Source organism: Falco peregrinus, chromosome 7 (assembly GCF_023634155.1).
Source record: "Falco peregrinus isolate bFalPer1 chromosome 7, bFalPer1.pri, whole genome shotgun sequence".
Lineage (NCBI taxonomy): Eukaryota > Metazoa > Chordata > Aves > Falconiformes > Falconidae > Falco > Falco peregrinus.
In genome coordinates, this window is record NC_073727.1 from 15,038,076 (window position 1) to 15,061,138 (window position 23,063).

General features: G+C 36.7%; 1 protein-coding gene across 6 annotated transcripts in view; it reads left to right on the plus strand.

Annotated features, from left to right (window-relative positions):
* SUPT3H (SPT3 homolog, SAGA and STAGA complex component) overlaps positions 1 to 23,063 on the plus strand; it is a 277,928-nt gene that overhangs the window by 176,161 nt on the left and 78,704 nt on the right. For all 6 annotated transcript variants that reach the window (XM_055810080.1, XM_055810078.1, XM_055810079.1 and 3 more), the window contains 3 exons: positions 11,070 to 11,156; positions 12,368 to 12,458; positions 14,159 to 14,295. In XM_055810080.1, the coding sequence (XP_055666055.1) occupies positions 11,070 to 11,156; positions 12,368 to 12,458; positions 14,159 to 14,295 (315 nt within the window). The remainder of the gene's footprint in view (positions 1 to 11,069; positions 11,157 to 12,367; positions 12,459 to 14,158; positions 14,296 to 23,063) is intronic.

The following is a 23,063-nucleotide window of genomic DNA, read 5'->3' on the forward strand; positions in this document are numbered from 1 at the left end:
TCATGTTTTAATGTGTTCTAGTTTTGAGAAATGATAGTATTTCCGTGAAAGGTAACTGCAGAACATCTCCACACAAGTCAAAGTGAATTTAAATTATATAAAAGATTCCAGCATTTGCACATTCATATCCCCGTTGTGGACTCTAGACCAGTTGCCAAGTTATCTATTCCAATGTCTTAGAATTCAGCCTATCTTTTCATTGTAGTTTAAAGTCATCCTATTTTTTTATGTCAAGAACATACTTAAGAAATAAAATGCTTTAACTTTTCCAACAGTTGCATTTAATTTGAAGGATCTAGTAAACATTACTGAAGCACAGTTAAGGGAAATCCCTTATAGCTAATAAAGTTTTGGTAGTAATAGCAGATAAATTTTGAAGTTTTCGTAATAGATTATCTAAACATGTCCACTGCAAAGCATACAACAAAGCAGCCCAGAACCTATTGTATAGTTTTTAAGCTGTCTTCAGATTCAGGAGCAGATCTGAACAAATGTAATCATTTTCAAACTATTGATGTTCTGGCAGAAACGTTGCTACTTTTTTTCCCATATTGTTACCAGTATTGCTTCGAGGAATTTCAGAGTACATTTAATGGGGTTTTTATCTTAGCAAGAAGATCTTCCTACCTCCCAGTACTTGTGATTTTAACCATTTCCATGGTTTTGGTCTGTTAAAACTGTCTTTTAGCAAGAGGAAGTGTAGTAATTTATCCTTACAGGGATGTTGTGACTCGAACACTCCATTCTCTTCCTGTTTCTTGATCCAGTGTAATTAAATAATAGATTTCATTTCATAACCTTGTAGTAGCAATAAAGAGGAAATTATGTTCAGAAAGCATGTTTATTTTTTTTTTCCCCCAGCCTTTTCGTGGCTTACAAGTGAATCTTTCTCTTTGTGCTAAAGTGATGTGAAACAACTTTTCAAACTTATGTCCTTGGGAAATGGTTGTTAATTAAAGAATGAACTTTAAATAAGAGTTAGGAAATCAGTGCTGTTTTTTAGACACAGATACCTGTTGTTCAGATTTTACATTTATGTTCCTTTGTGTGGCTTTCATTTCTTTCTCTGAGTAAGACCTCCCTCCTTTTTTTTCTTCCTTTCTTTCACCTTCCCACGAGAAAATCTGCCATGTTCATTCCATCATCTGTACAGTTTACCTTGTATTTTTTTAAGCTCTGAGAATTATAATTCATATAAAAAAGAAAACACAGCAAACCAATGCATACATGCAAAAATCTGGACTTCCTTTCCTCTTATTTTTCCATGAAAATGGGTCTACCTTGGGCTTGGGACTATTGCTTTCATAAATTTCCCTCTATTTTTATATTTGATTAGAAGATTCTTGGAAGAAAGCTGCATTGGATTTAGTATTTTGAAGCCACTTTGAAATGAAGAGATTTCTTGATAGAAGAGAAAAATTTCATAGAACTTCCTATTTGATTACACATTCAGGTTACACCTTGTCCCCATTGACAAATAGTTTTCCCTGAAATTAAAGATTACAAAACAGACTGAGACTTTCTCTAGGGTTATAACATACACTCCACACATACATAGTGGGCAAAAAAGTGTTGAAACTACATATATTTCACTTTTTTTTAAAAGAAATCTTATTACTGTTTTCTTTTTCTATTGCTGATTTGGGTACATCTTGCAAGATGACGCTTACCTGTCTGTCAACACTCTGCAGGCAGTATAATTTACCTTAAGCCCAGACACCCACACGGCCTGTCTGCTATACAAAACCATCTAAATCAGGAGTCATTTGCATGTATTATGTGTCTCACTTTTTAAATCTGTGCGATCCTGTAGCATTTAGTTGCCATCACCATGCAAACAGAGAAGCTAAATTATTCCATTCCCCTTTAACGCAACATCTCCCTTGGTCAACGTGTGCATTTGATCAGATGAGAATAAAAATTAAGATAGACCAATGTGAATCATTGTAGGTAAAATCTTTTCATTTACAAAGTCTTCCATCACTAGCATAGTATTTCCAAGTATGAACATAATGGTGTATCTCTTCAGGCCTGTGAATAATTGTAGAGCTTTGTAATGGAAAACGTTGCCATTTTGTATTTTTGATTGAACCTGAATCCTTTTTTCTCCTTCTGTCTCCTAGTCTAAATCTTCAAAGCAATGTCTTGCTTATGTAATTTGCAGGACTTAATTTTTTAAAGTATGTTTTTGTCCTTCATTTTGAAGTGTTTGAAGAAAATTTTTTTATGACTTTTGGGATCAGTTCAGCCAGAGGATCAAGGTCCTGTCTTCTCTATATTCAGTGCGCTGATGGTTGCCTGCTCTTCATAGTAATACTTGCTTTGCAGTTCTTTTATTAGTCTGAGGCTTGTTCTAAAATCACTTTATCTCTGTGCTTGGAATAGGTGAACATGTGTCTTATTTTCCCTAGGACAAACAGTGAAGCCTGATTCCAATTTGCTGTCATATGGAAAGGAAGAGTATTTATTTCGAGTCCTGGTGAAACTAATATAAGGCAGTGATTATTTTCCTTTGTGAGCAATGTTAAGGATGCATGATTTAAACAAATGTTACTCTCTACAGCACTGGGAGAAAGAAACCTGTTTATATTAGATGGTCTCTCAATCAACAGAGAACAGGTTTTTTTCTGCTTGCAGCATTGGAAACTGCGTAACAATAATCCTGAATGGTGGTTTCTTCTGGGATTTGAAACCAAAGGACAGGAAGCTGTGGTATAATGTAAACCTCTGCTGGTTTGCATGCCATAGTAATATTGGAGAAAGAAAAGAAATAGAAATAATTGATGGAGAAGAAATAAGTCTGACTTAATAGACTAAATATTAAAAAATAATTTTATCTTCAGTTCTTAAGAAGGGTAAATTCTAATTGCCTTTTTTTGTTTTACTAAAGGAAGGGTGAATGCATTTATTGCTGAAGAGACTGCACATTCCTATTTTGTCAAAGTAATGTTTAGTACTAAAAAGGCATTTGAGGATGTAACTTGGAAGTAACAGTTAGAGCTGAGACTCTCAGCTTGGAATATAGTGAATACTCAACTTGGAATATAGTGATACTGCTGTGAAAACGAAACAGCTTGTTGTGAAAGTTTGAGTCCAAATGTAGTCAGTTTTATTATAATTTGGACTAGATGACCTTTAAAGGTCACTTCCAATCCAGACTATTCTATGATTCTATGATAATTTCCTCCAAAACATCAGCATTTATTTAATCTAGGTATATGGAAAATTGATACCAGTGAATTACAGTGGGGTGGTACCATTTACCTCAGCATCTAGAATATCCTGACAATTCTAGAACATGGACAGTCAATAGAGGACCTTGTGCTCATCTTCAGAAATACAGAGATGTGTTTGTAGTGGTTGGAGTGGTTTTGGCTGTAAGAGTTTTTCAGTTTCATACCGGCCAATGAATCTTTCATACCTGCAAATTTCACATTTCACACAGACTTTTCATGGTCTCTTCTTTGTTCTAGACAACACTACTCTGTCATTTCCCCTTGGATGATATTTTTCAAGCTTTTTTTTTATATATATCTTTGTAATAATAATAACAACTAGAATAGAATTTTCCAAGTTTTTCTTGCCTGCTGTTATCACCGGCAGTGGAAGAGAGCGTCAGCAGCAGCCATCTCCAGCACTACACCAGATCTTGAATTAAGGTCTATGGAGCCACTGAATAATTTGACCAAATTAAAACTGGATTCAATGAGTCTGAATACTTTTCCGCGCTTGGAGACTTTATGGTTTTAACATTGGTATAAAATTTAACATTTTAACATTGGTATAAAGTCACTTTGGTCAGTACTGCCTGCTATAAATGAGAGGCGAGCAGTAGGGTTTCTTTTGTTTCATAGAGAGTAGAAGAATTGCAGGTATAAAATATTGGCCCAAAATGTTGATTTTGGAATTAGAATTGAAAGAAGGAAAAATAAGAAAATGTCATGCCTGAAACTTAAGTTGAAAGGTAGTTATTGTTCATAAATGCATTAAGTTCTTTTCCCTGTGTGACAGAAAATGCAACAAGCAGCTCTAATTTAAGAAGTTGAGCTTAAATTATTTATAAAGAAGAGTTGTTTGTTTTTGTTTTTTAAAGACCTTGATTTAAAGCTCATCTTTTGAAAACTAGCAATATTAATTTCACTATTTACTTGGAAATTTATTTTCCTTATTTATTCCATTTAATTTTAAAAAATTATACCATCTCCAATAGATGCAAATCTTTGCTTTCAACAGCAGAGCTTAGGCTGTTGGGCTTTAAAAAGAAGTTATCATTTTTCTGATAATTGTGCCTGCTTATATTTTAAACAAGAATGGCTCAGAGTATCAACAAATGTGGGGCTCAGCTATGATTATGCCTGCTAAAAGTAAAAAATATAGAGCACAAGGATTCATCTTTCCTTAATCCCAGTTCATGGGATTCAGCATACTGAACTGCAGGAGTTACTACACCGTACCCAATGAGCTGGACAAACATGCAGAATCTGTTATGAAAATTGCATCTTTCCACAGATGAGAAAAGATTTCCACCTACTTTTCCCCCTCCCTTTTCCTATGGAGCAACACGTCTCTTAGATGTTGGTAAAGAGTAGAGTAACAAGGCCTGTGTGTCTTCTTCAGCAACCTGGGTGGGTGACACAGGGTATGCCCAACAACTTTGTTGGTAATACTGAACTGGGGGGTGACTGACAAATGGCCGAGCTTCACTCCAATGGGAGCTTGATAAACGTGAGGATCAGATGGACATAAATCTAGTAGGTGTCTGCACCCATGAGAGAGTACCCCCATGTGTCACTGTGCTTTGGCAGTCTGCTGCTCAGAGGTGCACAGGGGGGTACAGCCTGAAGATGCCCTGGGTGGCCAAATACAATCCAGCCTCTTCTGATGTAGTAGTTGTACATTTCCTTGAAAATAAATAGTATGTGCTTTAAGTTAGAATTGTTTAATTATGTTAAATTTTATAACATTGGTCAGTAGAAAGCCTTCCCCTTCCAGTTGCAGGGTTTTCCCGCGGGTTAAAGTGTGGATACACCAGAAGTAACCTCCAGGACCATGGTGCATTTTTCTGTTAGCCCATTCCATTACACAGGTTGAGTCCATGTCATTTTCTAAAGGCTGTGTGTATCTGTCTGATTTTTTTTCTTGTATATTTTTTTTGAATGATCTTGTTTGTAACATGAAGAACATCAGCTCAAACAAGGTGCGGGGTGTTCTGCTCTTGCTATTTTCACTCCCTATAAGTTGTGTACCTTCTTTCATTGCATTTTTTCTACTCCGATTGTACTGTGTTGCTAAAAACAAAAAACAAAAAAAAACCCCAAACAACCCAAAACAAAAAACCCTCCAACCTTTTCTGTCATTAAAAGAAGTACATGGGTTGTCAGTAGAATGAAGAGAAAGGATGATGCCCAAAATGATATTAAATGTTCCATTTGAATAAACGGGAATAGTAACAAGACATCTTCTCTTCATCATACTCATCTGTAGGGGTCTTTGATAGCAGCGGCGGGGTTGAAACTGTGCAGGATGAGGTGTAGGGGTGTTGACTTTCACACAATCTCAGTCTGAAGGCAGCTGAGGAAAGGGCAGTTTTCTCCCGTCTTTGCTAGAACAGCCTGACTTCTTACATTTATATCAACTGCTTGTTGCTTCTGATGTCAAAACCACTGTCAATTGCCAGACCTGTAGACATACTCTTCATGCTTTCGAAAGGGAAGAGTCCTTGTGTAACCTGCTTATTGCTGGAGTTGCTTTTGGAATAACTCTTCTGCAGCTGCTGGTAACTGGCTGCAGACTGTGTCCAGCTCCAGCTCTTGGGGCTGGCTGAAGTGTGGAAATCAAAAGCCATTGCCACCTGCTTGAAGGCAAGATGAAGCAGTCAGTCTCACTTCAGAGACTAGAGTAAGGGGTTTCTTTAAGAAAAAAAACAAAAACCAAAAACCAAATTATGTTCTTGAAAACAAGTTCTCAGTAAATGCCAGAATGCCAGGGACTGGGGGGTATAAACTGATGTTTTCTTATTCCCATGATCTGTGTGGACTGAAATTCACTGGATGTCAGGCAAGAAATTGCTCCTACCGCTATCTACAGCTACCTGAAAGGAGGCTGTAGGCAGGTGGGATCGGTCTCTTCTCCCAAGTAACAAGCGATAGGACAAGAGGAGACGGTTTCAAATTGTGCCAGGGGAGGTTTAGATTGGATATTAGGAAAAATTTCTTCATGGAAAGGGTGGTCAAGACTTGGAACAGGCTGCCCAGGGAGGTGGTTGAGTTACCATTGCTGGAGATGTTTGAGGTGTGTAGACGTGGCACTTAAGGACATGGGTTAGTGGTGGACTTGGCAGTGCTGAGTTTATGGCTGGACTTGACCTTAAAGGTGTTTTCCAACCTAGATGATTCTCTAAAGCCTTAAAACATGATGCAGAGCTTTTATCTTCTCAAGTCACACATAATCACCTGGTCTTATATTAGATTTGAAAACAAATACTAGTAGTAAGAAGAAAATTGATTGTCTTTTAATCTGCAGATGAAAGTTCTGTTTTGGACAGCTTGTGATGATTTTGTCACACTGTTTAACCCTTGTGTGGTGATCCTAAATCATTCCCTATTCAAGTGCTTTAATGGACTCCATAATGTAATTATCTTCCCTGGATGTACTAACTGCATAAAATGAATCCCTGTGCTGACTTGTGAAATCAAATTCTATATTTTTCCTGTGTGCGTGAGAATTAGAAAATCGGGTGTCAGCATTAGCAGCACATGAGATTCTATATGGAAAGTTGTAAGTGAAAACCTGTATTTACCTTTTCTATTTAATTGCCTTCAAAAAAGTATTGAGATGTTCTGTTTAGAATACATTTACAGCACTATATCTAACTTCAGGATGTTCTTTGGTATTTTTATAGTTGCGTACTTTTGCTTTAGAAAAGATGAAAAAATAGGACATTTTCATGCATATTTAATAACAAAACTTCCCTGCCGCAGAAAAAAATCGGCCAGGTGAACTATGATCTAATTTTCTTCTAGAATCAAAACAAAATTATAGCTCCCGAAGCATTATTCTTGGCTCCCAGCAGTTTCAAGGCATGCAAACATTACTGTTTCAACTCCGTCCTGCAGTTTAACTGGAAGGATTATGTCACAACATAGTATGTTTGTTTTCCAGCTTTTTGTCTGTTTGTCCATCAAGACAGTTTTGTAGAAGAAGTATTGGTGATTGTTGACTTTGGAGGTAGTGGAAGAAAAAATAATTATTAAAAAAAAAAAAGAAAAGCAGACAGTACCATTGAAGTCACTGTGCTTCTGTCATAGGAGAATGAATACTCCTTTCAACAAATCTATAATTCGCAGAAGTTGCAAAAAGAAAATAGCCGTAAGGTGACTGTTAACATACTTCAGTTCATCCTGCCAAGAAAGTTAACTTCATAAAGTCATTAAACCAGTGATTACATTTTAAAATATTATTCCCCAGCCATTTTTTCTTAGAGTTTAAAATATAGTTACTGTATATACTACCTTCTTTGTAATGTGAAAAATTGTAAAATACACTTATTTTTCATAAACTCCTAATTATTAACAGAGCTATTTGCGCTCTATAGTTAAAGCCATTTCAACACTTCCGTTATTTAAACTTCGCTTTTAGGGGTTCATAATTTGGCTGTAATAGAAAAGATATTCAGACTCCGAGGACTCAAATATTGTCTGCTGGTATTAGGAAATTTAGCCTGGTTTTCTTTCAAAAGCTACGTAATTTGGATTGTTTGCTGTTTCTCAAGATTATCCCGAACAAATTATTTTGTAATGTGGACTGAATAATTTTAATCATTAAAAAACCTAGGAAAAGATAGTGAGGATGTTGGAACTCTTGCTGCCCCAGATTCTGTGAGTGGCACCGAATATCGCTGAGGCTTGGAGAAGGGAGATGGTGGGAAATCCTTGCCCTGTCCTCACTTTTGCTATATAGTAACCTCATATATGAAAAGTTACTGTAGCTTTTATATCATGCCTATCATGGGCTGCTCACAGAGTAAACCCCCCTCCATGCCCCCACTGCAGTGAAACGTGCAAGACCTCCTGACTTTGAGGTTGTATAGCTGAAAATTGCTTTTCCGACATGATAAATGCTCGGGTGTTCAGAGATGGATCGTTTCTCTGGTACAGCTTCCTGAAATCCTCCTCCATCATGTAACATGCCCACGGTAATGACTCAACAAGGCCTTCAGCTCCGGAAATTAAGGAATTGGGGCTTGTTGCATATTAATGGCAACTCTAGGACAGTCCAACAAGACAGCTTGTTATAATACTAATTATAGCGAAGCACTCACGTTGAGGTTTTAAGGAGTCAATTACGTGTGTGTTAAAACTATAAATACATCTTCCCCCCAACCTCGGTTGTGTGGTATGTGTTTTTTTTTTTTTTAATTGCTTGGATACATATTTACCGGAGCATATCCTGGTTTCCCAGGTAAATATGTGTACCAGTGCAGAGCTCATTATGGTCTGTTTGGATAAATAATCCATATTTTATAACTGTACAGGAAGTAATTATTTTTGTATTTCGCTTTCTTGAAGCCAAAGAAATTAAATGCTGTGTGTTCATTCCTTAAAATAAAATAGATGCAAAAGTTGAGGCAATAAGAGAATAAAGTTTTCATTGTTACAGTTGAAACTGAGAATATTGTTCCAGATTTTGATCTTGCATTTAGCCCAGAATAACTCGGTGAAAGTAAACAGCGTTTATTCAAGATTGACTTAGATGCAAATGGGATGTGAATTTGGCCTCCTCTCCTTACTCTCCCTTACTTCACTGGGAGGTTCCTGGAAGCAACTTGCACACCACCTTTGCTTTAAATCATGTTGTCACGTGTTTATCATTTGGGAAAATAAGGTATTTCGGCAACACGCAGAAATTAACATTTCTGAATTTTATGGTAAGAAAATTAATGACTTACAGAATCATAGAGTGGCTTAATGGTTTGGGTTGGAAGTGACCTTAAAGATGATAGTTACGGTCCTATACGTGTTAGAGAACTAGAGCATACTTTCACGTCGGATATCTCTGCCGGTGTTTTATATGATTTTTGGAAAAGCTGTGTTGTGTTATCACCATGCTAAGGTCAGGTTTTGTAACACTTTTAAGCTTAGCAGGGCCAAAGTCAGCCTTGGCATCCATCCATTAACTGCAATAGATTTACGCTAGAGATGAATATTGGCTCGTTCCTGGTAAATTTATTTTTACCCAGCTCTTTATATTTTATGTTAGAAATATAAGTAGCTTATGTGCCCTCAAACTAATCAGAATAAGAAACAGTTTTTGCTTATGCCAAAAAAATAGAACTATCGTTTTTCACATTCTTACATTTTTCAAGTAAGATTATATTACTGTGACTTCTGAATTCCTGAAATCTCTCTGGTCTGTGGGACTGCCAGGTCCAGGAGAGGGTTTCAAGGGGAAAATCTGAAACTCTTCACGCAGTATGTTTTGTGTTGTGCATACAAGACACAGTTAACGTTTTGTATGCATGTGATTAGTGTGGAAAAAAATTAATGCAGTCCAGTATTATGATTTATGGACTGAATCTTTTGCCCACTGAACACTTGCCAAAATGAAAATCTTTCTCCCCCCGCCCCTCCTCCTTTGGATATTAGAAACAGCTACTGTTTTTGTTGATCTTTTTAACTTCTGAATAGGCCTATTTCAAGTCATAGCAGCATGGGAGCACAGATTAATAATATACTTATTCAGCCAGTGATACTGAGTGAAACCATTGCTAGTGTGAGTATGATGGATAGGATTTCTTTAAATTATTTTCAGGTGCATTAATGCATTTCTGAAAGAATAATATAGAGACATTTGAAAATAAATTAAATTGCTGTTTATTGATTGTGTTACAGGTGTGTATGAGTTTTAATATTCACTGTCAGTTCATCCATCAGATGGTTAACGAGGATAAGAGCAAAGAAACTATGATTAAATCTTGCCTTATGGACAATGTTTCTGAATTTAGAGGATAAAGGTGTATTCCATGCTGGGAAGTATCCTTTCTATCCAACCTCCTCTACAGTGTCATCTTATGCCAGAACCAAAGGCTAGTGAGTTGAAAGAAGCAAATCCCATAGAATTCTCTTGTGCATTTGTGTTGGACCTTCTTAGCCCAGTAGTTCAATCGGCTTGCACAAGATTGGTTTCTAATCTTCTATTGGGTTTGATATGAACTATTTGTGTATGAAAGAGCCCGATTTCCTGAACCTACTGAAGGTGAATCCAAAGCTGATGTGCTCAGTCCCTCACAAAGAGATTTAAGTTGAGGAGTTTAGGTCCTTTGGAGGCGCTGGTGCAATGGAGGTGAGGACAGTTCCTTGCTTCACACTCCTTTGGCAACCTCTTATCAATTTTTTGTGTCATTCGTTGCTTAATTCCATCTTTATCTTACTCATATCTGAACGGCCTGGTCTGGTCAATAAAGTTTTTCCTATTTATTAATAAAGTCAGTGTTTCCTATCAATTCATTTTCTTTCTCTCAAATGAAATAAGAGTATGCCTAAAAAAGTTCTTCATGTGAGTCTGGTTTGTACTAATGATAAGTCAAGTAGGGATAGAGTTTCTTTCAAAAAATACTTAGGTAAGCTGTTTAAAATTAATATTTATTATTCTAAAAAATTGTGAGAGGGATCAGCCACCTTTCAGCAGTTGCAGATAAAGTGCTATGGCAAGAATTTGGCATTTTTACATTGCCTGAGAGAATTATACGTTCATTTTCCAATATAATGTGGTGCAGGAAAAGAAAAAAGGGGATGTAGTGCTTTTTAAAAGCAATCATTTTGAATATGAACAAAAAAGCTTTTGCTTGAGATTTGTCAAGTCTTTCAGACTTTTTGTAAAATTGTTATTCGCTTGGCTAACAAGAGCCGAGTGAGTGACACCTTTGAGAGTCCCAGCTTGTGTTTTAATGCATAGCTTGTATTTTGCTGTGCACGACCATTCAAAATATTATCTGAACTTATTTAAAACAAACCCTGGTGAATAAATTTTTAACGCAGAAACAGCCATCCTAATTTATTTATTTATTTTAGTTGCAGCAAGCGGCTGAAGTTTCTCAGCTGAGAGGAGCTCGAGTCATCTCTGCTGAAGATCTCCTGTTCTTAATGCGCAAAGATAAGGTAAAGTAATACATCAGAAATTTCTTACTTTACGTAGTAAGCTGCTTATCGTGTTTTAAAGGGCTTCCTTTAATATATGTGAAAGGAGTCCATCATCAGGAATAGCTTTATTTAAAAGTATAGTTCTCTGCAACTGTACTGTATTGCTCCCAGTACAATACTTGTATAGCATTTTAATTAATTCTCATTATTTCCCTGTAACTTAATTATCAATAGATTTTTTCAACCAAGCTTTAGGGTGGGTGTAATGTACCTTAGAGCTCAAAACAATTTCTTAATAAAGGTATTAATATTGTTCCTTATCCTTTCTATCCCTTTCATTAAAAATCAATCATTCTAATGTCCCCCTGGTTATGCAGGATGGAGATGTAACATTTGACAATGTGGCCATTAACATTTCATCATCTAGGCTGTCAATAAATACTGTCTTGATTTTCCTTTATAATATTTTTCCTACGCTTTATCTCACTAAAATCTCCAAATGTAGAGATGGTCTTGCTTTCTCTGGATAGCAAGTAGAGCAAGACAGCAATTTTAGAAAAACAATTTCCCATACAAAGATTAAATTTATTTTCTTTCTTCAAATTTTAAAATTATTAAAAAATTACTGTCAACTATTTTATCAACATTTTTTATTCTTCCTTTATCTCCTTTTCTTCCTTAGTTCCTGTCCTTTCCCTGCCCCTTTTCTCTCCCCTTTATTTTTCTTTCCTTCTTTGATAGGCAAAACCTAATCACCAAAACCGTATCAAGATTAAAAAATACCAAAACTTGAAAAACAATTGTAGTTGCTTTATCTGATGTGATGCGTAAGGTTATGCAGAAAATAGTCCCTCATATGCATGTCAAAGTTCATGAAAATATGCATTTGTAGGTTTGCATTTCCAAACTAAGCAAAGATTTTTAGAGTGCCCTGAAGAAGCCTGGTTTCTGAATTTCTGCTTTCTGAAAGTCAAACCCATTTCTTTCTCAAAGTTGGCAAGCAAAATACCAAGGATCTCAAATGAATAATAATTAATAGGGAATTTTCACTGACCTTGATGTACTTTCAAATTATGGTTTTTCTGCAGTCAAAAATTATGAACACTTTAAAAAATTATATTTACTGAGTAATGTATTACACAGTCATATGTTTGTGTGTAACAAAGTTAGTCTGAAAGCAAAGTAACTATATGACAGTAATTAATATAAATGCATTTATTTTCTTTTAGAAAAAGCTTAGAAGGCTGCTAAAATACATGTTTTTTCGAGATTATAAATCCAAAGTTGTCAAAGGAATAGAAGAAGACGACCTCCTTGAAGGTAGAAAAAAGAAATCACTTAAATTGGGGGAAGCTTGAGATTATAAATGCACTGAACAGCTCAATACAAAGTATTAATGTCTTGCTTAATAGTTGAAGACACACAAATATTTTCTTCAGAGTAATTTGTTTTAAAATCTCTGCTTTTCTGTTTGACATACTTCTGAAGTAAGTATTGGCACATACCATCCAAATGATAAGTAAGACTACTTAATGTCAGAACTCTGTTGAAGTAAGAAACTGGCGCTGATTAAAGAAAGGGCTAATTGATTTCAGCATGTGTAATTTAAATGTGGCAGCTACTGCATGCAATTTAATGGACATTTGTTAAATTCTTATCAAAGGGTTTTCACATGTTTTACAAAAAAATCCCATAAACTGAAGTCACTGAATACTAATATATGACCTGGGTTTGTTTTTAGTGTGGTTTAACATTTTGTATTTTGAATCTGTAATTTAAAGAATGGGAAACACTTTTGTTTCCCTATTCCGTGAGCAAGTCACAGATTTTATAACCAATGTGTTTAAAGGAAAAGCTCTTTGCATTAAAATGTATTAATTTATGCCATATAATTTGTTAGTATAAAGTGTTGATTTATATTAATCAAAGAATTAACACTTCCTAGTAAAAAGTTAGGTTAAAGTTTATCATAGCAAATCTAAACCTTGCCATACTTGTTTAACATCTAGCAATGTCCATACACAACTTTTTGTATTTAACTTAGCTCCTTTCTCAGAGCCTTTTTTTTTTATCTCCCCCTTTACAATGAATTCCTTGTGTTTGGTTCCTCTGAGCATCCACACTGATGTTAGGTAAAAATTGTACTCCTTGCTTTGACTTGATCAATCAAGGGATAAGTTTTTGTCAACTCATTTGAGATTTAATTTGCCTGTGGCATTTTATTTTCACCACATATGAAAGTGTATTGTTTCGCACAGGCAATCTGGCAGTACAGCTTCCCACCTGACAGCTTTGGTTCTTTTAATACTTGGATCTGTGTCACTATTAAAAACAAAGAAATAATTTTTATAAGCCATTTTAGATGCTCATGAAATGCTTCCTAAATGCAGTTCATCTGGGAATTAAAGATTGCATTTTCTGGCAGGCTTTGGTAATTGAAGCCATTAATTTAGTTTTGTGAAGCTGTCTTTATAGCTGCTATTCTGTTTAGAAAAACAGAGAGATCACCATGCCAGGCATCTCTAGGGGTTTTTTATCACTGTAGAGCAATGGTTCGTCACCTGTGGAACTGCGTCTTAATGTTTGTGTTATGGTTTGCTTTAGCCTGTAGGTAATGAAGATGCTCTGCATGTTTTGAGGAAAGAACTTTTCCTCTACTTACTCCGTTCTGTGAGTCATGGTGTTGTGCAACCAAAGAAGTGTAGTTTCTTCTACAGCTCTGTCCACTGTGGATCCTTCAGTAAGAAATAATGATACATGAGCAGGAAACTAGGTTTCTCTAGATTGCAAAAACCCACTAGGTTATCCTAGAAAACACTAAAGGTGATTTTTCACTACCGTTGTACTGCAGCACAGCAGTGATATCACCTTGGTCGGGTAGCACAGCTTGTACAGGGACAGTAAGAACAAGCTTTTTCTGCATAGTGCATCTGATTCTAAAATGTCCCTCCTAGGGACATCAGTTGATGTTTGGAGAAGCCAAATAACCTGTTTATTGTTCTTTGCTTACCTTTGTGAAGACAAATTCAGCAGTAATAACACTAACAAACGGCAGAAGCTTGCTCAAGACTTTCTCAACTCCATTGACCAGACTGGAGAGCTCTTAGCTATGTTTGAAGATGATGAGATTGATGATGTCAAGCAAGAGCGGATGGAGGTAATTTTTTTCTTTTACTGGTACCCAACTCCAGCAGAGAAAACTGTGAAATATTTCATACATCACGCTGGTCTGATGCCTTTTTCATGTTGCATATTATATAATTGTTACATGGGGTCTTTTCCTTTTGCCCAGATGGTCTAAAGGAATCCTATTTCCATATTTTCCCTATTCACTCCAGTATTTCCTGATATTTAAGCACACATGCTGAGAAGGAAGATTATGAAAGGGTAGTTATGGATCTTTCTGTCGGTCATGCATTTGTATTTCCTTCCTGTAAAAAGTAGATTCTATTTATAAACATTTCACACATTTTTCACAATCTTTTTTTTTCTTTTTCATTATTTGTCTCATCAGAAAATTGTTTCAATAGCATTTGAAGACTCTTTTCATGTAACACAAATTACAGGTTAATTAAAATACGCTGTGCAAGCATGCTTCAGTATATGCCATTGCCATCCTTCTTTCAAGTCCTATTTTCTAACTGGTGTACTTATGAAAAAATATGTCTACATTACAGATGCAGTACCACATCACTCTCAAAAAGCTGGGTGGGATCAAGAGGCAGTTTAGCTGTATTAGCATGGGAGCCTGTGGAACGGTGGTACTGATACCGGTTGGTTTTGATGCCAGTTTTACTTGGTTTTGCTGAGGTTTAGCTATACTGGCACAAAATACTTCATTGTAGCAAGTATGCCTTATAGATCTTATCAACCCTATGTCTTCTCTATCAGTAGAGCTTCTTCTTCAATGTAATTTGCTCTGAAGTATGTATAAGATCCAAAGGCTGTACCTGTATGAGTTAATGAACTAGGCCAGGGCCAGATCTCTGGTGACATGGCCTGGGTTGGATCCCTATGGCCAAATTCTCTGTAGGTGGACAGGACTACCCTGCCTTTTTCGGTAGTCTTGTCCACAGTGAATACAGAGAACGGTCCATGGCCCCTGTTCAATGCTCAGTTGCTCAGTTCTTCCTCATGTCTTGTGTGAGCAACTAGATGTCAAAGGCAGAATTGCGCTGGGAGCATGCTCATGATTCCACACTGGTGTTTCAGCCAATTTCCATCCATTTTTAGACAGCAATATAGTGCACAGGGCTGTTGGAAATTTGTTATTTTTAGAGTGGTTTTTATACCCTTTCAGCGCTAGGAGCTGGGTGATTTTGTTTGATTTTCTTTTCTATGACGAGGTGGCTCATCTGTTGAGTAATATTTGTGTATTAATATTTGACTGCTAGAGTCTCATTTCACTGAAAGGATTTCATGGAAAATTCTAGGAAATAATAATATTTTTATGCTTCCCTGGGTGTAATTCTCATCTTTTCTTCTTAATGGAGTCCCTTTTCAGAACTGGGACTTTCCCAGTCTTGTTTCCCCTTCCTTCTCCTCTGTAATGTGGAGAAATCAAAACCTAATCAAGAATCTCTTCTCTGTAAGAATTTGGCTAGGAACAAATCCCTTTTCTCCACAGCTAAGAATTAGTGTCATAGAACAGTTGTTCCCAACCACTGTTTGTGTTTTGGAAACTGATGGTTTCTTTGCTTTGCTTTGCTTTCTTATATATTTATGCAAAATACTGTTTTGCATAAAGGCAGACAAATACTTTGAGCTTGTACAAGCTAAAATACATAAAAGCACTTTTCTGAATGAATGGGTTATGTGCTTGACTTCACATTCTCTTCTGCCATTCCAGTATAATAATTTTTTGGTCTAAAAACCTGCAAAAGTTGCTAGAAGTATGAGGTTCCCTGTCCTAGACAAAGACAAATCTGACTTAATGTTTGTCTGTAAAGGAATGTGTTCCTGTAATCAAATAGTTACCTTTCATCTGACTACATGTTTTGTTTATTCTCACTAGACTGTAATTCATGAACTGTAGAGTGAGTGTGTGTGTGTGTGTATATATATATATAAAGTAATTCTTATCTACTTTTTTAGATTTTCTGAACTCTTGATATGTTCCCATGTTAAAAAAAAATAAAGATCTACTTATTTTAGAACAGATCCATGAATTATATACCGGTATGAAGTCATTACTATGTATTTTCTTTCTTATTAGTTTTTAAAACTAATGACAAAACATGGAAGATTGCTCAAGACTTGCTATTCAAAATCTTTAACATATTTTTGGCTTTGTTTTGTTAGGGATGTCGTCGTCACTTTCAGGTAGGTGGAAGGGAATCAAAGACAGAAGGAAATGTGATCCATTCTTAAAGGAAGAGTTGTTAATGGATGGGCTAATCTCATGTATCACATTTTCTTTGTGCAGTAGATTGTTTAATCCACACTAAGTTTTGGAGGAAATCCAGTAGACACTTTAACAGCGTTCTTTAAGGAATTAGCATGCTTGAATCATGAATTACAACCTAAAGGCAGTGTTCCTTTTAGGTATCAATTACCTCAGAAATGTGTGGTTATCTTGGTTTGGACAACTGTAAAAGATTTCAGTTCCACTTTGCCTTGGGCCAAAATCATGCTAAGTTGTCCAGAGCAGATGATAAACATGTATTTCTGATGTCATTATGGGCTAAACAGGATATGATTGTTTAGCAGTATGGTTTCAGTTATGATACAAAAAGAAAATATTGCTTATACTCATTTCTTTTAAAACATTTTATAAAATTAGAGCTAAGACTTCACGACATCGCTTGCCATTCTGTGAGGTCTATTCTGTATATGTACCACAGAGGAGCAGAGCAAAGCTCCAAGGCACTTTCAGACATTACTAACGAAGAGCAAACGATGCTACACTTTTGACTTGAAACCACCCACTAATGCTGTCATATTAAAAAGAAAGGACATTCTTCTAGGACTGTATGTAGAACTTATTGATGTATCCTCTGGTTTTAATTTGAACCGAAGGGACTATCTCTAAAACAGTAATAATAGCAACGTGCAAAGGAAAATGGAATGCTCTTGAAATACAGGGCAGAAATTAAGAACAAAATTCACATGACTTTGTCGTAATACATGGTTATGTTATCGGTACGTTGTGATTAGATGACTTACAAAAAATTTCAATAATAGCAATAAATAGTGGCAAACCTGCCAACTGTATTGGCAAAAACAAAAATTAAAAACTGGAATAGCATCTCTGTCTAACTTTGTAACAGTTAGTATTTTGCCCTCCTAAGACAGCAGTGAAACACCAGTGAAATGCTGCTGCTCAGGGTAAGAGCAGTTATAGATGGAATAAACTATTCTTGCTCATAGATGTAATTGAACTGAGTGTGTGAAGGAGAGTTATCCAAACCATAGAAGTTGTCTTTGTAACAGGTGACAGTCTCTTGCGAACAACATATGTACTGGTGCTCTACCTAACACCCCTTTGTTATTGTTTTTATTTGTTATTATTCCAGGCTAGGCTCTGGAAGAACCAGAGCTGGTGGTACTCTGGAATTCCATTTCTCTTCTGTGCCTATTGTATGACAGAATCCAGGAGAAAGGAAATGTTGCAAGTGGATTGCAGTTTTGCTTTCCTCTGTCTCTTAAAAATCATTTAGAGGGGGGAGTGGGAATTCCTGTGGGATATGACTGAATTGGTGTGGGAAGAAGGGGCATGTAAATTTTAAAATCTCTGCATTTTTCTGTATTTTGAAGTTTGGGTAGAGATGCAGATTTGGGTGCTTGTGTCCTTATGTTGCTACTCTGAACCTCACAGGTGACCTGTCCATAGTAAAACTGGCTGCAGGTTTGGCTGTGATTTTGTGAATGGTAACTCCAGTTCTGCATTTTTCTATGAAAACCACTATCAAATTCTCCATGTCATTGTTAAAATCAAGTACAGCTATTTTAAAACGTCAAGTCCAATGTTGTTGGAAAGCTGACTTCTTTCTCAGTCTGTAAATATCAAATTTTTTTATCATTTGATTTATTGTTCCAATACCTCCCCCACCAGGAAAAAGTCTTCCCCTCAGAAATCTGAACTGACATACAGAGGAATGCATAGAGCATCATGCTGTGAATGCTCTGTTTCGCTTTTGTTCCCCAAGGATTAAGAGAAACACCATTTTTCTGTCACTCTGACTGCTAGTTTAGGGGTATATTTCCAACACTCAGATGTTATATGGCAATAATTCAGTTGCAGTAGCTACCATAATGCTTTCATAGTACATTGCAAGTTTGAATAAACAGCGGAGGGAAAATAACTTCCCTAGAAGATTACACTACCTTGAAAGCAGGCTGGAAGCCATCAAAATATTAAAACTAAGTTACATCCCTATGGAAAGGGATTGACAGAAGCTTGTGGTTCTTTAAGGCGTACTGTCCTATGGCTTACATTAGGTATTTAAAAATTACAGGTACATACTGTTGTTCTAGGAAGTTCATTGTGGATGTGATTTTTCCTGTGCTGCTCATTAGTATGCTTCTGTTAGTGGGATATCTGCATGAAGCTCACAGAAATGCTATGGGTCCTGTGCAAAACACAATATATTGCAATGAAGTTTAGGTGCCTTTGGAATATATCGTTTTTTCATGTGAGGTTTATTTACTCCTGTTTAATTTTGTCTTTGTTCAGACACGGTTAATTTGTGTTACAAATTACAGACCCCTAAACACACCTAAGTGCACCTTGGGGTACGAGGAGCTATGCTCTGGAAGTCCACTCTATTTCAGAAATAAAATAGACTTGGGCATGTAGTAGTAAATTAGACAGTGACCAAGAAGATTCCTTCCTACTGGAATACGATCAACTTCTGAGTGGTCACACTTTGACCTGAGCAGGTCATGTTGTCCCAAACAATTCCTGGGAGCTAGCCAGGGCCAGGAGCTCTTTCCACCACACGGTCTGGATGTGGCCGTGCTCTCTGGAAGGCTCGGAGGGCAGGAGCACAGGCACAGGTTGCTCCATGCTGACTTGGGCACGTCGTTTAATTGGGACAGCTAAAATTTGATGGCGTAAGTCAGAAAAAAATGTATGAGCTCTTCTGTTCAGGGAGGATACGAAGACGGGGTTGAAGTACTCCGATTAATTTTAATAATTTGGGGAAAAATGTACAAATTAAATAAGCAGGAAATTATTTAGAAAGAGCTCTAAGGCCTTTTAAGTACTACTGTGCTCGTTTGGCTGGCGAAAATTATGCCAGTGTAAGTGCTGTGTGGGGTCATTACTCTTTAGGGAGTATCTGTTCATGCAGGGTGTATCAATAACAAACTGGAATTTGATTTAAAGCCCATATGGAAAGCTTAGTGCTGTAGTACAGACAACACATACTTAATAGAAACTGCATGCCGGCAGACAAGCCGAGAAGTTTTATGTTACTAAGCATCAGTGCATTGTTGCTCGGAGCACATCTTTTTTTGCTATGTAATTTTTATGATAAATTTACTTTTTCTTCAGAAAGAATTGGTTTTAACTTTCTTATTTCAGATTCTTGTTGGCAGAATCTATGTTTTGGGACAGAATCTTTGCATGTAGTTGTGCGGTGACTTCTGTTATCTCACAAGATTGTGCCCAGATATATAATTTATTAATTTTTAGAATCACAATTTATAACCTTTTTCTATTTTAACAGCCACACCATATGAAGGAATGCATCTTGGGATAAGATTCGTCTGCAGATGAGAATGTTTAAATTCATTTTGGGTTTTTGCATGTGAGCTGAGTGTGTCATCTCCCAGTGTAATTACTGGACACCTCGGCAGTATAAATAGCAGAGTTTAGAGACCTGTTCAGCTGATGAAATGTTAGTGTCTTCTTTACAGAGAGCTACACAGTTCTGTAGGCTCCTCGGGATGTATTTGTCTTGCAGGGAATTTCTTTGTGTTGTCAGTGACCATTCTGCTTCTGTCCTGGCCATATGTGGGGAGTGGAGGCTGAAAGGCCAAGATTAAAAGCGTTAGAAATGGAAAAGGCTTGTATTTTGGGGAGCTAGGAAAGGGATGGAGTCTATATGGCTACAAGTAAGCATGGCTGCACAGGTTCACTTGAGAATAGGAATGTAATCCCTGTTACATTTTTGTGCTGTCTCTAAAAAATACTCTCACAGCTCTGTCATCCATTTATATTGTGCTGGTCCACATGTACAACTGCAGCTTTCTGATATTACATCATTTACACCAGCAACTCAAGTTCTAGCCTTAAATTTTAAGACATTAAATTTTGAAAAAAAAAGGGGATAGAAAATAAGGTTCCTTATTGTTTACCCAGCACTGTCAAATTCTGGCAAAGGGATCCCAGTGATGGGACGCAGAAGGACAAGCCATACCATTGAAAACCTTGTGATATATTATTGTATGGACTAAATAATTGCAGCCCTAAGGTAAACCGGTGTCATCCTCATCTGTGTGTGCAGGTCAAATAAGAGGAGATTGCCTTGAATTTGAAAAGGGACTTAAAATGGCTAAGTAATATACTCAAATAGGAGTGGGAAAATTCCTGCCCAAGAACACTAGATTTCTGGGACAATGATGAAAAAAACCCCAGGCTCTCCTTTTCCCACCCACATAAGCTGCTTTGAGAGCTCAGTGCATCACTGCCACAGTTTGGCCTGAATTTCACTTAATTGTACCTGCCTACAAGTTTAAACATCCCAGTAACTTAGGGCACCTTCCCTACTCAGAAACAAGGGAGAAACGATCCAGGGGAAAGTTAGTTCTTTAGATCAGAGAGAAAAATGCTTTTTCTTTTCTTTTCTCTCTGCCCCCCCCCCCCCCCCCCCCTCTTTTTTTTTTTTCCAAAACCATTTGAGTCACATTTGAGTGTAATTCATCAGATGTTAGGAAAAGTACTTCTGGTGCCTCTGGGGTGGCTGTTTTTGGAGACTGAAGTTCTATGTATGCAGTGGGACCTTGATGATATGAAAGAGTGTAGTGATGATCTCTAACAGTCTATAAGGTCACCAGCTCCCTGTATGCTGTCTGCTTCTTTTGATATACATAGATGCAAAGATTAAAAGGAGTGTAGATGGAACATCAGTCAAGAAAAAAAGCCTTTATTCTCTAGGCAGTGGGTTTTTTCAATATTGCAAGACATACTTACCGAAGTTAGGAATGCAAATATAGAGGGAATTAATTTCACTGCATCAGCCCAGTGTTTCCAGATGACTGCAAAGATAGCACAACTAGTAGCATCTCAACTGTAAATTAGCTGTCTGGGTATCAAAGTGTTTGTAACCATTATTTGGTGTAAAAATAAGCCTGCTGGTATTAATGGTTTCTCTGGTTACACGTTGCTTGGGAGTGTTTGGGATACTGGGAAAACAGTGTTTCTCTTGGGTAATGGTTGAATTGGTTAACAGTAAACAGAAAATAAACAGAAACAGTTTTTCGTTGTTATCTGTATGTCTGTATATTGTGTCATTCTCATTGGAATGGGAAAAAGATATCAAGTGGAAAAGATTTCTTGTTACAGGCTGCAATACCAATGGACTTTTTACTGTGGTAAAAATCTCAGATTATTAGGGTTTTCTCACACTGGGGTTGATTGCTATGGTTACGTAAAGTGTGCTGTTTGTTTGGGTCTTCAGTCCTGGTAAAATATTGTTTGGTTTAGAGCATTTTAGTGAACAGTGCTCATACTGCAAGTCTGGGCAGTTTTGCTGGGAGGACAAGGTGTTATTTGCTTTCCTGTCTTTTAGTTCTTTGAATATTTTTTTGCCACTGTTTACTTTCTCAGAGGAAGAGGAAGAATCTGGGCTGTTGCATTTTGTATTTTTGACACACAAATGACTGTTGTAACAACTTTTGGAAGGAAACTTTAAATATACACACACACACACACACACATAATTAAATGTAGACACACATATACGTAAACATTATTTCCACAGAGGGTTTGATTAAGATCTAAATGTAAGACTAGGGAAACATTCTCCTTCTACATGTATTTTAATGCTGTGTTTATTTGTGATCCTATGTTTAACGTGTTTGTGGCTTAGATAGACTGGTCACCACGTATTGGTACTCACAACACAGTTATTGTTTATGTAAATGTTGAAGTACTGGGAACAAGGAATGATGCTGAAATCTGGCAATTTGTTGTAGGTTATTGATTGGTATTAGGTTATTATTAGAAAATTTGTAGTACGTTATTGAAATTGCTGTCGTACTTTGAAGTAACGAAACAAATCAGCACTGATAATGATTTGTATTTCTGAAGTTGCGTAGAAATGTGATGATGCAAATCTTTACAAGACAGAATGTAATTCAGATGGTTTTGGGGGGAAAAAATTTATTTTTTTCAGTTCTTTGAACCTTTAAGTAGCAAAATAACTAATCTTTTAAGCTCCATTACCTGAATATTTAAGTCCTTTCTGAATGAAGAAAAAATGGTAACAGTTTATTTCTTAGGATAAGTTAACCAGGCCTATACTGAGAAGTGTTTTAACATCTCAAGCTTTCCTGAACTAGTCACTCACATAAAACCATTTTTGAGGCTGTTTTGCACAGGATTCACAAAACTCAAAAGAAAAAGCCATAGACTGGCCACACCAGTGAAAATTACACAAAAATTTCAAACACAGAATTAGTCTAAAGTCATTCACACTTCTCACCTGTTGCAAGGAAGAGATTTTCTGACACTATTATGAAGAGCGAGACTGAAACCTCAGCACAGAGACCTCCATTTTTTGGCAGAAACCTTCACAACCGCCTGCTTCTCTCGCTCCCACCTACAAAGCTCTGTGGTGCAGGAGCACCGTGGATCATCAGCCACTGTTCGACCAAGCTTCAATGCCTGCTTCTGAATTCCTTTTTCCTTCCATTTAAGCGTTCGTATCCCAAAACCTTTCTGTGGAAGAAAATAAGGTCTTCTAACAAGTGAAGACG